At 44.6% G+C, this 16816-nt stretch overlaps 1 protein-coding gene across 1 annotated transcript in view; it reads right to left on the bottom strand.

The window, feature by feature from the left end:
• LOC120841744 (flavin-containing monooxygenase 5-like) overlaps positions 1 to 16816 on the bottom strand; it is a 69681-nt gene that overhangs the window by 39335 nt on the left and 13530 nt on the right. The window contains exons 2-4 of the mRNA XM_040212711.1: positions 12615 to 13032; positions 5865 to 5884; positions 4831 to 4835 (exon numbers count right to left, since the gene is read on the bottom strand). Coding sequence (XP_040068645.1) covers positions 4831 to 4835; positions 5865 to 5884; positions 12615 to 13032 — 443 coding nt within the window. The remainder of the gene's footprint in view (positions 1 to 4830; positions 4836 to 5864; positions 5885 to 12614; positions 13033 to 16816) is intronic.

Below are 16816 nucleotides of genomic sequence, written 5' to 3'. Positions count from 1 at the left end.
TTTCCTACGGTGAAGCGCAGCTAGATCCTCTTGGCAATTACGTGACGTAAAAAAAAAAAGAAATAACGAGCCTGTTTCCATATGTTAAAGGGACCATGAAATGACCTTTTTACTTTTTCCAGATAAATTTTACATTAAACCGTCAATGTTCACTGAATGCCGAACAGGCATCCGTTTTCGTCTCGGTTTATTAACTTCTACACAAAAAATTATTGAAATATCGACTTTTTCATTCTCTCCAACTGACCGCAAAACAAGCCGTGACGTAGTCCGTTTCCGGAACCGGAAGTTCTCTCGGCAGTAGGAGAATGGGAGTGTTAGCGGCAACGAGTTGGGGTACGCCGGTAGGTTTTACTGCGCTGATGTCACCGACGTATTTCCTGAATCGGCGCCTCTCATCGCCGCATCGCAGCTGAGCGAAATTCAATAAGATATGTTGCGCTACAGCGACAGCATGGGACTAGTCCCATACGCCGGTATGCCTGTTGGGAAGTGCAGCGAGTCTTCCGGTGAAGACTCCAGAAGTCAACCACCCTGTCATTGTTGGCAGAAGGGCCGGCCCGTGTCAGTCGTTTGCAAAGCGACGTAGATGGCGTTTCTCGCGGCCTCGGAGATGCAGGAGCGAGCCGACGTTAAAAAAGATACGTTTGAACTACGAGTGTCAGCAAGAGCCACGTAAATACCTGTTTACACTCGGAGCGGACGCGCGCGCTTGATGGAAGTGCTGTATTCGCGCTGTTTGTAAGCGATTCGGGACCGTTCTTTTACGATTGCAACTCGATACTGACGCGACACTCGGCAAAGAAAGGTTGGACCGGGGTTGTATGTATACCTCCCACGAACTGTTATAGCTCGACAGTGTCTGAGAGTCTGTCAGAAGTCTGTCAGAATAAAAATGGCATACCAATAACAAAATGTACGTACCGTGTTACGAAGGTAATCCATACGGCGTTTATTTCAGCTCTATATCAGACAAAACAAGAAGATAGAATCGACGAGAGTCCCTTTTCGACGAGTGTTCGTCAACACTGCCTCGGAAAACAAGGGGAAGAGATTGACCTCACCTCTTAATCTAGAATTGAGGTCAGTGATCAAACTATAATACGGGAAGGGTCCACAAGGGTCGCGCGGGCATATTCCATTTAGCACGCCAGCCGGTCCTAGGCAGACGGTCTTGCGACGAAGCAACGCAGCGCCGAGTCGGAATGCCTGCAGCTCGCTTCGTCGGAGTCGGTGGATCCAGCGTTCTTGTTCGTCGTGGTCTGTTTTAAGTACTGTTTTCTTGCTGCTTGAAGTCGGCACGCGCGGGAAGAACACGTAGAAAAATAAACGTTCAGTCAGTCAGAGTTTTGAGAGGAAGGAAAACAAAGAAAATAAACGTTTTTCGGTCGCCGCCACCCAAGTAACTGTCGGCCCTGCCCTACTGCGCACGCGCAGTAGTTGCTTCGTTTACCACACGATAGATGGCGCTTGGCTCTCAGCATGATCAAATTTGGCAATTTTCGCCACACATCTCTAATTATGCTACAAAATGTGGATCTGAATATTATTTAACAAACCTTTTAGGAAACATTCGCCGGCTATTTATTGTTTACGATCGCGGTGCTGGTGAGGTAGGCTCTTACCCAATAGGCGACCTGGATTTGGCTGACGTGCTCCATTTCCGCGGATGCATCGTAGTGAACAGGCAAAGGAAGGAAGGCGCAAAAGAGTCCAGTTTTCTTTTAAAAGTTCTATAGCAAATAATTTTTTTTGGCTCCCTATTTTTGTGTTTTTGTGTTTCTTTTCACACCTTTTACGACGTGCGGTGGATGAAACTCGATTTTAAAATCATATCATGGTCCCTTTAACTTTCACCGTGGTCCTCGGATGCTTCGGCCGACCTGAGGGAATAAACGTCGTGGTCCTCCAATAGAAGAAAGATTGTCGAAAATAAGCAGATTTGTGCACGACGAAAATATGAAACTCTTTTGCGGTCATCAGGGTGATTGGTCTTTGAGGGTGATTACTTTCGTTCGAGCACCCTGTGCAGGCACGCTGCCTTCGAGATTAACACCTCTGAGAAAGAAAGGCTCCGAATTACCAACTTCGAAAACCTTTTGTGGCCATTCCCAGGAATTCATGCAGAGAGTCAAAAAGAGAGGAGCTAGGTTTATTGTGAACAATCTCAACATTATTGGCTGTCGCTCCGATTTATTCAGGACCACGCGTGGAGACATAAAATTTATGTTTGGCTTAGACAACGGTGGTGAAGCCTACACCCTATGGCCACACTGATTGACAACGAGCCGTTGAGTTTGATTCCCGGGATTTGTAATTGCCGACCAAGAGTGTCTTGCCCTTTCCACCCCAAGGTACATCACATGCAGCGCAGCGCAACCGGAAAGCCTTTTTATATTGTCCTAAATTTATTTTGTGCTTGTTTTTCTGGTTATATGCTAAAACAACCGAGAAAGCCTAAAAGTGTAGTTATGAAATTATTTTATAAAATATTCGAAATTATTTCTTGGGCCTTATTGTACCAGCATTCTGGTGTAGAGCTTTTTGGCTAATGTTTCGTCGCATAATAGCACACACACAAATTTCCTGTGGCAATCTCAAAATCTGGAATTTATTTTAAGGATCCGAAAGAGATGTTGTTTAATTGAACTCCACAACGAGGATCAGAGATTCCGTCGCACATGAGTAACGTTCCGTCTTTTTTGGTTAATACATAAAAACTCGAAAATTTACTTCCAAACTGGTTTTACCAAAATAAAAATAAAGATAAAAAAAACAGAAAATTTCCGAATTGGATTAGCCCTGGAACAACTGAAACCCCATATTCATGGGTAGAAAACCGGTAATTACAGCTTTAATTTCATTTTGAACAGAAACACCGCCCACACTGAACTGTCCACGAGACTGGTTCTTCCTTCGGACTCCTCTTCATCTGTCTTTCTCTTATCGGTACGGGATTCACGCATATGCTCCATTGCAAGTAAAGGAATCCTATGTCCTTTCTTCTTCAACATAAATCCTGATAATCGAGTCAGCGTGGTCTACCTCCAGGGCGATGTCTAGTCATCTAGAGCTTTCATTGCTTCGAGCGCGTCTGCACGCGCTGGTGCATCCTAGCTAGTAGGTTTGGTATGGTTTTGTGTTTTTAGTGTTTTATTTTTCTTTGATTTCGTGGATGCGTACTCGTGCGCCACTTTTTCCCGCAGATAAGGTGTACTTCGGTGACAACGTTTGGTGTTGGTCGAAACAACTGGGTCTAACGGAGATTATGTTGAAGAATATAAAGCATTTGATTCCTTAACCTTCGCGGAACATTCGTGTGGCTCGAATAATCGGAAGACACCCCTTACAGACGAGGAAAAGAAACAAAGTGTAGGTATCCAGAGCAAAAACCGAGCTCGTGGGATGTTCATCAAAGGCAGTGCTTTGTGTCAACAAAAACCTGTAGATGACGATTTCCTTCCTTCAAAGGGGTTTTCTTATTCAAGGACTGATTTTGATAAAACCAACTTGGGGGTTAATGTTTGTGGTTTACTGAGATTTAACAAAAAAAACTAAACCTAACTCTTAGTCATGCGAAGTGGGCACATAGTTAAATTTAGATTTCGTTACATCCCCCTGTGAGAATCGGCCCCGGCATCACCAGGAATGGATGCGGGAACAGGACCGAGTTAGTTTTCTTTTGTTTGCATGTTTGCGTTTGCACGTGTGCCCTGTGTGTTGGTGAACTGGCGACGCTCGTGCGGGCTGGGGCAGGGGACATTTTAGAGAAAGAAGAAAAGAGGACAGCACGTGGTGGGACCTTTTGTAGACATTCGGAAATTAGCTTGGCTTGTAAATAGACGTGTTTTTTTTTTTCTTCCTCCTATCCGCGCAGTCCTGTCTGGTTTTCTCTTCCGTCAGCGACCATCAGCTGCCTCCGTCGTCGGGACTCGGGTCCCGGCGCAATCTCCAAAAAAGAACATCTTTACTGGTGCAGTCGGCGGACAGCGACTTGACACGGCTTTAGTGGAGCCTTCTAAAGAAAAGACTGGACCACCGAGCTCTTTGAATACTGGACCGCCGACCTACTTTATGGTGACAGAGCTACCTCGGACCAGATGCCGTCCCACTCCAGCGAGGAACGCCTGAGTCTACAGCTCGCACATCATTTTCGTGTCTGACTATTCTGAGCAGCGGGCTGCGTCTGTGATCCAGCGGCAGTCGTTGACCTTACGGTAAGGTGATTCTTTGACGTGTGCCCGCCATGGATACAGGCAGTGCAGAGCGGCGGATGCCGGTTCTAACCCCCGAGCAGAATAGGGGTCGGAATAGGAATGTTGACGGGCCAGGTGAATCGTCACTTTCGAGTGGATTAGGGGCAAACTCGCAGACACAAGGGGAGGGGAACGAAGGAATCCGATCAGACAGCTTAATTGAATAGGAGATAGAACTATTGAGGGAGAAAGAACGGCTAATACGTCTCGAGCTAGAGCTAGAACATCTACGCTCAGGGAACCGAACGCGAGCCAGTGGAGGCGGCATGGAGTTCAACCTCCGAGATGAAGTTTTAGGCTTTTCAAGATTGATGAAAGGAGTACTGACTTCTATGCTGTCGTCCGACATATTAGTGCCGAGCTGGTTTGATGGCGCAGAAAACGTCTTCGAGACATATGAAGTCCCTGAGCGGCTCAGAGGATATCTTGTGCGACCTTATTTCACGGAGAGCATGCGTGCACTAGTGAATAGGGTGAACACGGGTGAAAGAAGTGGGTATGGTGCGGTCAAAGAACGGGTCTTGTTAGAGCTCGGACTGTCGCGAGCTGAGGTCTGGAGGCCCTTTATTGAAACCACCACTTCTCTCAAGGAAAAACGCGAGAGCCTAAGGCAGGGCATCGTACCTGAAAATTATCGGGTGAAGTGTTTTAAATGCAAGGAATTGGGGCACTACTCCCGCGAATGTCCCCGGATGAAGACACCAGACGAAGGACTTCTGTTTCAAAACAAAAGAGTAGACGCCAAGAAAGTCAAAGTGGAGGAAGGTTGCAGCCAGGAGCCCGACAAGGTGACGACCGTGGTGGGCAAGACCGACGGTAACAACTTGGACCACCAAGGTCAGAAGAGGTGGGACCCATCGATCTGTGAGGCGCCTCAGATTCTGTTACAGGCCGACGACAGGCAGCGGTCGTCTAAAAACAATCGCGGCTGCGTGCCTGTGCAGGCGGACGTTGAAGACAGAAATGAGCTGAACGTATCGCGTGCCTGGAGGGCGTCCCTGCGAGCCGAGGATGACCACGACGAGCAGGTGAACGTCGACGACGAAAGGCCGTGCTCTTGGCCTGAGCTGCAGGCGTCCCGGCGATCTCAGGACGACCCATGGGTGAACTTCGACAACATCGAGGCCGGTCCCGACATCTTACCTGGGTTGCACAAGTTCCTACAAGCCAATAACGACCACGTTGAGAACCAGGGGCCGGTTACAAAGAACCGAGGGTATCTTCCGAGAGGCGGAAATGCCGACAAGCCGAAGATGACGACGGCGAGAAGGTGGATGACGACGAAGGACTAAACTTATCGCCTGGGCGGCAGGCGTTTCGGCGAGCCGAGGACGACGATGGCGAGAACGTGGATGACGTCGAAGGACCGTACTTATTGCCTGGGCGGCAGGCGTTTCTTCGATCGGAGGCTGATCACGACGAGAACGTGAACGCCGACGACGAGAAAGAACCGAATATCTTGCTTTGGCGGCAGACACTCTGGCAAGCTGATAGTGACCACGGCAGGGAAGTGGGTGTCGACAAGAAGTCGGACATCTTGTTAGGGTGGCTGACGTCACAGCAGGCCGGTGAAGTTGTCAGGGAAAGCAGGGACAGCGACGAGGACACCGTCTTCGAGATGAATATGTCTCAGAATATAGCTAGGGACGCCGATGAAGACTCGACCACCTGCCAGCCGGCCACGTATGAGAGAGCTGGGAGTGCAGAAGACGTCGACAACGGCGACCGCCCGCGAGGCCCATTCCTGATTCGTATATCAGGACAGAGTATAAACTATCGTCGCTGTTGCGCGGAAAAATTCCGGAACCAGCTATACACCGTCCGATTAAAGCCCCGCCGAAATCTGGGTGGCTTGAGTAACCTGTCGGCAAAGGACCGAGGCTAGGAGGCTAGATGCTGCCCTAGTCTCGGTTCAAGATTTGTCACTGCTTTGGAGGCTTGGCGGGCACAGTAAGAATCACTTTACTATCATGTGATTGGCATATTGGTGTACATTTTGTTATAGTTTCAATTCTTGCGGGTTGAGTCACGAACTCTGCGCAAGGCGTGCCTGATAGGCGTACGCGTTGGAGTTTAGTTATATATTATTTTTGACATTTCGGGTCTAAAAAATATACTTAGTCGGGAGGTGTGAGAATCGGCCGCGCCATCACCATGAATGGACGCGGGAACAGGACCGAGTTCGTTTTCTTTTGTTTGCATGTTTACGTTTGCACGTGTGCCCCTGTGTGCTGGTGAACTGGTGACGCTCGTGCGGGCTGGGGCAGGGGACATTTTAGAGAAAGAAGAAAAGAGGACAGCACGTAGTGGGACCTTTTGTAGACATTCGAAATTAGCTTGGCTTGTAAATAGACGTGTTTTTTTTCTCTTTCTCCTATCCGCGGAGTCCTGTCTGGTTTTCTCTTCCGTCAGCTACCATCAGCTGCCTCCGTCGTCGGGTCCCGGCGCAATCTCCAAAAAAGAACATCTTTACTCCCCTCCCCCCCCCCCCCCCCCCGCCCCTACAAGCGGGAGATATCGCAATCATGCCTGGAATTCCAACACTTCATACCGCCGATAAGAAAATACCTCTCTCTACTATTTATGCGTGAGTTGAAACAAACATCCAACACGCTATGAGGTGTGCAGCGAATGTTCTCTCTCTTCCCCCACCCCGCCTCCCTTTTTACTTTAATCCTCTCCCCCTCCCCCCCCCCCCCCCCCTTTCTCCGGGGGCTCCTCTGGATCCGCCCCTGGGCAAGACACGGCTGAACAGTTAGAATCTGGCCGACGTTTTGAGGTGCGAATGCAGTTGTCGTTGTGATGCGCAATTTTGAAACTTATAGTCAAAATATAAAGTCCCCAATAGGCTTGTTGTGCAAAGACTTAGCCATAAGTGAAGCATAATACATGATTATAAAATGGCAACGTACATGGTTTGAGGTTGTTGATTTTTTTTTGAGCGCGTATGAGAAGTTGGAGTGCGATAACTTCGTCCCAAGAATATAACTAAGAAATTTTTTTTTTATCAGAATGGTTAGACAGTCAAGAGTTATTGATGCTGGTATTATTTAAACGTAAGTGGGATCTGCTTCGATAACCTCGCTCTAGGTACAGAGTACTTCAATAAATCTAAATTTTGGTTTTTCTAGCAGCCGAAATATTTTAAATATCCGATATGCCGAAATATTCCAAATTCGAATACTATGAATTCGAAAATCGAAGCATGGTATTCTAGAAGTCGAATTCATTTGAAATTCGACGCTCGAATATTTTCACAAGCTTACTTCTGCAAATATGAGGCGACAAACACAGGGTAGTGTTTATCTCGCTATTATGCTTACGTCTCCAACCTTTAGCATTATTAGAGCATTAAACGATTATGGGTTACAGTGTTTAGGAAACATCATTGTCCTCTGTGCCCGTACTTATTGTTATAAAATATGTAACACATCGAAATCGGGAATGTCTTCAAGTGTTTTACAAGGATTTCAAGAGGCATGCAGAACGAGGTACACAATAAAATCACCTAACCATATCGCTATTCCTACCTCGCACATGTTCCTTGACATGTGCTAGTTAGAAGTACAATTTTGTGATTAAAGCATACACCTTTCCAAAAGAAAACACTCTTAGGCCGCCGCCATGTTGCTGATGCTGATGCGGCTGGTGCGACTCTAACGCCCTCTATCAGCTAGAAATTTTCTGCTACTCTCTTGGATTGTGCAAATCCGCACAGCGCGATTCTCTGCCTATGTATTGCGGTTTTGCATTTATTTATTTATTTATTTATTCATTCCCTCAGGGCCCGAAGGCATTATAGAGGGGAGTGGACACACACATCTAATTGCACACAAAAACAAACAGTAATTAGGCAGGTAAGCATAAAAATCCAAAAACAGAACATTGTTAAAACAAAACACTGTCAACCAAAATCCAAAAAATATTCGCAAAGTGCAGCTTTGAATCCGGCACTCTCGGCTATGCTGGCAACAGGTGCGGGAAGGCGATTCCAGTCCAGTGATGTCATGGGTATGAAAGACTGATGAAAGCTTGAGGTGCGACACTGAGGGATGCCAACTTTATTTTGATGGTCGAAACGTGATGAGACGTATGATGGTTCTGTTAACAGATGCTGACGAAGATTTGCATTGTGGTGGTAAATTTTGTGAAATAAACATAGACGAGATATTTTTCTACGTAGGGAGAGGTCAGACAAGTTTAGGGTAGTTTTCATTGCTGTTACGCTAGATGTGCGATGATAGTTATGTAGTATGAATCGAACAGAACGGTTTTGAGCAGCTTCTAATGATAATGCAAGCGTTACACCGGGGTCCCAGATAGCGGAAGAATACTCAAGTTTGCTTCGGACCAATGATTTGTAAAGAAGTAGTTTTAAGGACAGTGGGGCAAGAGAGAAGTTCCTTTTTAGAAAGCCCAACATGCGGTTAGCGTTTCTCATGGAACATTCATACTCAATATGAATGTTCCATGAGAGGTTGTTAGTGATATGAACACCAAGATATTTAAATGAGGACACGGATTCCAGCTCAACAGTTCTTATATGGTACGAGGGACAGGTGTTATTTTGACGTGATACTCTCATGGATTTGCACTTGTTAATATTGAGTTCTATTTGCCATTTATCACACCAACGAGAAATACTGTCGAGGTCAGACTGGAGTGCAAGAACGTCAAAATCGTTAGTTACTTCAGAATAGATAACACAATCGTCTGCGAAGAGACCAACTGAGGATGAGATATGCGAAGGCAGGTCATTAATATATATTAAAAACAAAAGAGGGCCGAGTACTGATCCTTGGGGGACACCAGAAGTCACAGGAGAGGGGTGCGAGTTAATGCCATTAATATGAACAAATTGAGAACGGTTAGTTAAAAAGGCGTTGATCCAAGTCAAAACATGAGAGTCAATGTTCAGTTTACTGAGTTTATACAAAAGGAGCCTATGTGAAACCTTGTCAAATGCCTTAGAGAGATCTAAAAAAATGCAGTCAACCTGAGATGAACGATCGAGGCAAGCGTGAAGGTTATGCGTAAGTGTTAATAGCTGATTTTCGCACGAGAAAAGTTTTCGAAAGCCATGTTGAGCAGGAGAAAAAAATGTATGGGAATTAAGAAAATTAACGAGATGCGAATAGATTATGTGCTCTAAAATTTTGCAAGGGACACTTGTTAAGGAAATTGGGCGATAATTACTTGGGCTGGATTTGTCACCACCTTTATGGATAGGAATCACCTTCCCCACCCTCCAGTCCTCGGGAAGGCTTCCGAGTTCGAGTGATTGCCGAAATAGCTTTGTTAAGATAATAGAGGAATAGATAGTAGTGTTTTTGAGAAACTTAGAGTTAATATTATCAATTCCACAGGATGACGATAGTTTAAGATTGGCGATGACTTTCACTATACCGGCACATTCTATATCAATGGAATTCATAGCACAAATATTGTATTCATAAACATCCGGATAGGAATTAGTGGTTAAATTCGAAAATGATTTTGTGAATAATTCGTTTAGCACAGCTGCACACTCATTCGCTGCTATCGTCTCATCATCCTCGTTGTTCAGCACTACGTCAAGCCTCTCAGAAGGGTTTACGACGTTCCAAAATTGTTGAGGGTTGTTGCGCAACATAGTGGGTAGAGTACATTCGAAAAAACTGCGCTTGGCTTCGGCAATAGACGTCTTATACACGTCGACATATTCTGGCCCCTCTTGAAAGTTTCCACTTAATTTTTCTGATTCATGCTGCGTAGCCTTTTTGTGTTATCTTCCACTTTGAGAAATTGGACTGGTAAGTGCCTGGTCGTTCAAGCGTTTCTGCTCGACATTCAAGGGAAATGAAGGAGAAGAAAGACGTCGAATGGCCCCCGATACAATTTTGCGAAGATTGACAACTATTCTCCCCCTCCCAGAGATAATCTGCGTGGAATCCTCCTCAGTCATTTTAAGAAATAGGTGTTCGGGTTGGGGTGGGAAACGGGTCAGTCGCGTTCGTTCCTTTGCCTTGGAGGTGGGGTGAAAGAAAAAAGCTCTCCCCAAAACGTGCCCCAAAAAGGATTCAACTTGGATTCCGTCCTATCGTCAAGATGTGACTGTCGTCAACTATGACTGTGTTATTCGAAATCTTTTTCAAATAAAGATTTTTTTTTTTTAGATGACGCTGCATTGTGTGTTAAGCACACTATATTGTTCGAATGTGAACACTTGCTAAATTGTACATCCGTGCCCTGTCCATTGGCAAGCACGTTATTTGTGAGCGTAAAAAATGCATGCCTTTTGACTATCTTCTGTTATCAATTATTTTCGACAGCTAAGCTCTTTGTCGTTTGAACCGCGGCTAATCAAACGGCGTTGTGTTCGTCCCTTTTTTTTATCGTTCCCCATCTCACGGTCTCCAGATGTCAACCAGCATTTCAGTCACATTTGTTCTGTCGCACGCGTGCCCATCAAAAATAGTTTAGTTTTTTTTGTTACTTATTTTGTTATTTTAAATGTGGCACAATATTTTCTACGTGTCGTCGGGAAAATGCATACATTATGAAACAGAAAATACAGCGGGAAAAGACCGGAACTTAGTCGCCAGCAGTGTTTCAAACTGAGCCCACGCAGGTTCTGCCTATCGAAATCATAGTCCACTCGATTAGGGTTAGCAGGGACGCCGGTGAGAGTCTAGCCTCAAACCCAATGACTGGGCTCGGAAACGGTTTGTGTCCCATGGAGTCGAGTGTTTCTTGGAAAATTCTATACAGGCGTTTTTGTTTTTCTTTTTTTACTTTGATGCGTGTGTTTTTTCAAGTTTCACAGATTTGTTTAAAAATGCCCTGAAAGCTACAATTATGCAGTTGGTGCAGGTGAGTTATACGTCCAGGGGCACATAGTATAGGGGGCTGAACCTAACGATCAGTCGGCGAATTAAGTAAGATTTGTTAATTAACATTTTAATTAGTAAAATAGGTATATTGTTTTAATTAGAAACTCGCTGAGCATCATGAAAACCACGAAACCCAGAAATGAGTAATTTCCAAAAAAAACTTGATCGCGTGAGAAGTGCAGTGGAGCGCTAAAGCTGCCACTGGTGCAGCAGGAGCATGGCTACCGGTGCGATGAGGGGCCCGCGCGGTTGTTTCCGTCTCTTATGATAGCCACAGCCTTGCACCTTGTGCACGACTGGTTCTTGAAACACGAAAGAATAAAGCACATAGGCACGACCCACGCTATCTGTTTTATTCTTTCGTGTTTCGAGTCATCTGTGCCAATCTGCTCTGTCTTCCTCTACGACGGTACATTTAGCGCACTGGTATACGCTTGCCACGCCCTCAAAGTATGTCTAAGAATTAGTGGTTTAGAGGATTGGGATGACGCTTAGCAGGTTTCTAATTGGAATCATATCTAAATTTTCATGAATATAAAGGTTAATTGACAAACGTTTTGTTTGGTAAATAACCAGGAGGAAGCCAGGATGACTTTGACTATACTTCGACTCACCCTACGATAGACTAAAGGCCAAAGCTACAGGCCGCCAGGTCCAATCGCGTTGCACGCTAAACTAGGACATGCTCAACATTGATTAGGGATGGACGAATACTGCTTTTAATCAAAATGCGCTTCATCATTTCTATAGCTTTGATATTGCAAAGAGCCTGCGTGTTGTGGTTTTCTTTGCAATGTTAAATTGATGAGTCACTCACTAAGGTTCATCGAAGCGAAATACCAGGCAATTTCTAAGTGGCTCGTCATTGGATCTGATGGTTTGTAGCTTTTGCCTTTAGTCTATCATAGAGTGAGTCGAAGTATAGTAAGTCTTGCCCTAGCTTTTTTAGGAACACGCGAGGTCGCATATTCAAGTCGATAAACATATTAGATAAGCAAGTAAACGCCGCATAGCCGATTCATCCCCTGATTTTTTTTGGCCAGCTCTTACGCCGGTGTATCGCTGCTTGCTGCTGCCGCCGTCGGCGCTAGCTACTGCTTTCTCGACGTGCGTTCTTTTGTTTTTCTTTTTTGTTTCTGGCACAAGTTTACGTCCCTTATATTTTTAGTTCATTCCGTTTTTTTTTTTTTCTGCCTGATCCTCTTTCATTCTTCTCAATACTACTCCGGTGTCTTGCATGTCCCCTTTAGGCTGGAGTCACCCCATGCTCGCGTCCTGTTTTCTTCAACGCGATCCCTAATTAAGGCCGATATTTTGTTCCACATCAAAAACTGACTCGAAAAGCACCAATATGTAGGAAAAATTAATTCTGGACAAAACGTTTCCAAACTCGGAAGAAAATTAACAAAAAAAAAAAATACAGAACTTTAGTTATAGACCTACGTGCTCGGGTCTATAACTAGGCGGGTAAGGATGTTAGACTCACCTCTGCAGCCACACGGGAGACGTCGACAGCAGCGTCAATGCCCGAGTTGCCGATCCCCACGACGGCGACCCTCCGGTCCTTGAACTGTTCTGCGTCCTTGAGGCTGTGGGTGTGCACGATCTTGCCCTTGAACTTCTCCATGCCCTTGAACGTGGGCACGTTGGGAAACCCGTTGTGCCCCGAGGCCACCAGCACTGCGTCGAAGGTCTCTCGGTGATGGACGCCGCCGTTTAAATCCTTGACGACGACGTCCCAGCGACCGGTGGAGTCGTAGTCCTCGGCTTGAGTCACCCGCAGGACTTCGTGACGAAGGCGTATTTTACTCGTGATACCAAAATGGTCCGCGTAGCTCCTGATGTACTCCAGCACCTTGGTGTGTTGCATATAGTTGGGAGTCTCTTTGTGAGGCGGGAAGTCGCTATGGAATACGTAAAGCAGCAGTTATAGCGTTTCTTGTGCAATGCGTTATATGGGCAGTCCTGTACACTTTACTAAAAAAAGGGAATCAATTATGATCATAAATACTTTCGTTTTGATAGTATTCATTTAGCTTGTTCGATTATTTGAGAAAAACCTAATTGAGCGTTATTAAAAAAATAACCGTGATTTCTTCAATTATTTCATTTCAAGAAATCTGCAGTTACAAAGGCAATTTTTTTTAGTGTCCATTATTAGGTTAGAATAACAAGATTACAAAGTACTCGTCTTCTCCATCCACCATTTTCGGTTGACCATCCTCCATTGGGAAACTTGGTTCAAGGTTACCTCGGAAGGAAACTTGGTCAAACAAATTCTGCCATTAGGAAGAAGAGGGGAGAAGCCTCTTCATACGATCTTGGATGCAAAAAATAAGCGAGAATGGGTAAAATAGGATGCTTAGGTATTTTAACCCAGGACAGAGTAGCCCGATAAAACAAACTTACATCACTTTCCAGTTACTTCAGATCATTCGTCCCCAAACAACAATTCGCTCAAGCGGACTCCTACGTAACTGGTTACAAGTGACGAAATTGCTTCTATTCCCTACTGTGTATCGGTCGTTTTGAAAGAGAATAATTACATATTTTCCAGAGTAATTCTCTGAATTAATTTTCTTACTTATTTCCGCATGTTATCAGTTTCAGCCGTTATATTTTTTGTTTTTATTCACTGAGGGAAAAAAAGCAAGAAGTTTAAACACTGACATATTATGTTTAGTGAGGAAATATATTCTGATGGAATCACACTGTCACCAGCACTAAAAAAATGCAAAGCCTGGCATTCTTAAAACCTTCAAAACCTTTCTTCCCGTCGTGTAACGCCTGGATTTGATTTTTTTTTTCGTAGCTTGTTTGTTTGAATTCGTTAGCCTGCTCGCCCACAAGAAGAGGGGAGACATACTAATAAAGAACAAGCTTTTCGGTGCAAACAATATTGGGCAAAGTTCCGAGGTCAAAGTGATCAAGTTTTAACCAAAAGCCAAATGAACACGTTCAAAGTGCATTAGAGATGGTGTAGGGGATCCGGGAGCGCCTTTTCTTTTTGTTCCGTTACTCTTGCTTTGCTTTTGAAGACGCGGAGAAAATGACACCAAACGATGGCGAGCTTTCCAAAAGCTCAAGATAATTAAGAACGCAATCGTCGGTTATAGTAACTATGATAGCTTGTAACAAAAGGGAACGCTCCGTCTTCTGCCAAAATGAAGTTCATCATAGAAATCAACTGAAAAGAAGAGAAAAAACTGGCTTGCTGTTCGAAATATATTTAACACTTAGCACTTTTTAGAGATACGAATACTTTTTTGTGCTAATTGAAAATTAATTTTTTTGAAAACTCCAGGTTTTCTTTTCCCTCTCGCCCTTTTCGTGCGTCAGCTTTTTGACCTAAATGATTATGGTCATTATTTTTATAATAGCAAGCAGTATTTCAGAAATAAATTTCGCATCTGTATTTCTGTATCGCGATACATTTTTGTTCACTTGTATCTCGATTCCTGTATCAAAATACATTTGGAATGTTTCTATGTATAGCGATACATCCAGGATAAAATGTATTTCGTTACATTTCTTCAGAAAGACTCCCCCCCCCCCTTCCCCCCCATACACCGAGAAAAAAAGTCCAAAGGCATATGTATTATTTCTTTTTTTATTTCTAAAGACACCACGGTCAAGGAGGTGCTGGGCCATTGTTACTATGCTGACCAAGGTTCCTTCCGATTCTCAAAACTATTTTTTTATGCGTCCTCTTCTCACTTCTGAGAAATGTTGCATAGTCGGGGATTTAAACCAGGGGGCGTGCCAGGAGTGGACTCAGAGCATCTTCTGCCAAAGGTCCTTAGGTAGGGATTTCTTGAGTCCTTGTTTGCTATCATCCAATGCCCACTGTTAACCGTCTCTTGTCTCAGCATACACAGTACACACACCCAGCAAAGCTGAGCCACAGTCCTGTGCAGCACGAGCCTGGTGGTGGTTGATTTGAAAGAGTAGCATGACTCACGTAGGGAAGCTCAACAGATATTCGAATGCTTCTGCGGCTGCGCCCGTAATATTGCACGGCTCAAGGGTAGGTCATCAGCCGACATGACGGTGACCCGCTGCTCTGGTGATCCGAAACCCAGGAAGGAGGCCAGACATGGCCTCGCTGTGCTGACCCAGACTTCGTAGACCTGCGACTCCTCCTGAGCGCGCTGTTTCTCGGGGAGCTCGTACCCGTGCCGGCAATATCATGTCGCTATCCACAAGGTCTTCGTTTGGATGATGCTAGGCAAAACTTGAGCACTGCAATCCTTGCGTCTGCGGCGGAGGGTCGGCACAAACGACCTCCACCACTGGGATGCCACCGTATCATTTTTTCAACCGAAACGGTAGAAAAGACACGTGTTCCAGGATGCTTCAGGTGGTCCACTATTCCCAAAAATTCCAAATGACACGGCCTGCACGATCTTCAACGAGGTAACCTACAAGGAATGTACGTATTGTCCTTTGATGCAGCAGTGTTTTAAAGTTTCATGTTCAAGGCCACACCCACAGATAAAGAATACCAGTTCATTCTACCGTGACGACATGTGATCAATGTTGACAGAGGAGTCCTTATTGGACAGGGTTTGGTGACGTTTTGATGGGATTTAGGGTGACATAAAATTTATTTAGAGGTTGAAGTCTTTTCGCACCCCTCATCAGACAGAGAGGATGCCAGGGAAGGACCAGGGTCAGTCCTTCATGGAACATTTTTTTTTTAACCCATTGAAGATTTTTCGTCATCAGAAACCACTACCTTTAAGGCAATGTGGCAAGCCTAATGGAAAGTAATTTCGGTATCAAAAACTCCCACTTCAAACTTCAAGCTTCACCTCAGTTGGTGGCTCGAAGAAATTTGAAAAGTGTATTGCAGTAATAGTATTTCTGTACTTGTATTTCTGCTCTCCCTAAAATGTATTCCTGTATTTGTATTCCCAAAAACATTTTGACTCTATTTAAAATATATTCCCGTTACGTATCGCGACACATTTTTACAGATCTATTTTAGTATCAGTCTTTTAGCTACTATTTTAATGTATCCTAGTTTTTGCATTTCCAGATACATTTTTGAGCGCTTCGGCTCCACCCTGGTATCTTGCCATGCCTGCCCAATTCCTTATATTCTCATATCTGGATTACTTTATTGTCCCATATTTTGACTTGGAAAATAAGTTTCCATCAACCCCCTATATGACAATCTTATATATAAAGCTACTTGCAGTTTCTTAGCTTTCTCCAAATCATACGTTTTATTTGTCGTCGGTATGACAGAAACTTTTCTCCTTCTTCTAATCTTTCCGTGTTAGGCCTAAGACTTCTTTCTGAGCGTCGTGGTATCGAGCGCCTAAAGTCTCTGTATTTCATGGTTAACTCATCACGTTTTGACTCGTTACATAACTACATAAAGTTTCTCGAGCCAACTGCAACTAGGAGCCACCATGAATTAAACATTTTACCTTTTCATCCTCGTACTGATATGTTTAAATACAGTTTTTTTTCCTCACACAATTGAACGCTGGAATTTATTACCAGGAAACATCCGATCACTACAACCATATGAATTTCTGTGTGCCGCTGACAGTGGTCCACAGTGATGTCCGGACCGTCTGTGTTTACCTCCCACTCCTGCCATAGCCCCAGTGGGGCTGCAGTATGTATAAATAAATAAAATAAAACAAAATACACTTCTACTGATCTCCGAAATTA

Source organism: Ixodes scapularis, unplaced genomic scaffold, assembly GCF_016920785.2.
Source record: "Ixodes scapularis isolate PalLabHiFi unplaced genomic scaffold, ASM1692078v2 ptg000323l_1__unscaffolded, whole genome shotgun sequence".
Taxonomy (NCBI): domain Eukaryota; kingdom Metazoa; phylum Arthropoda; class Arachnida; order Ixodida; family Ixodidae; genus Ixodes; species Ixodes scapularis.
This window is presented reverse-complemented; position numbering and strand designations above follow the sequence as displayed.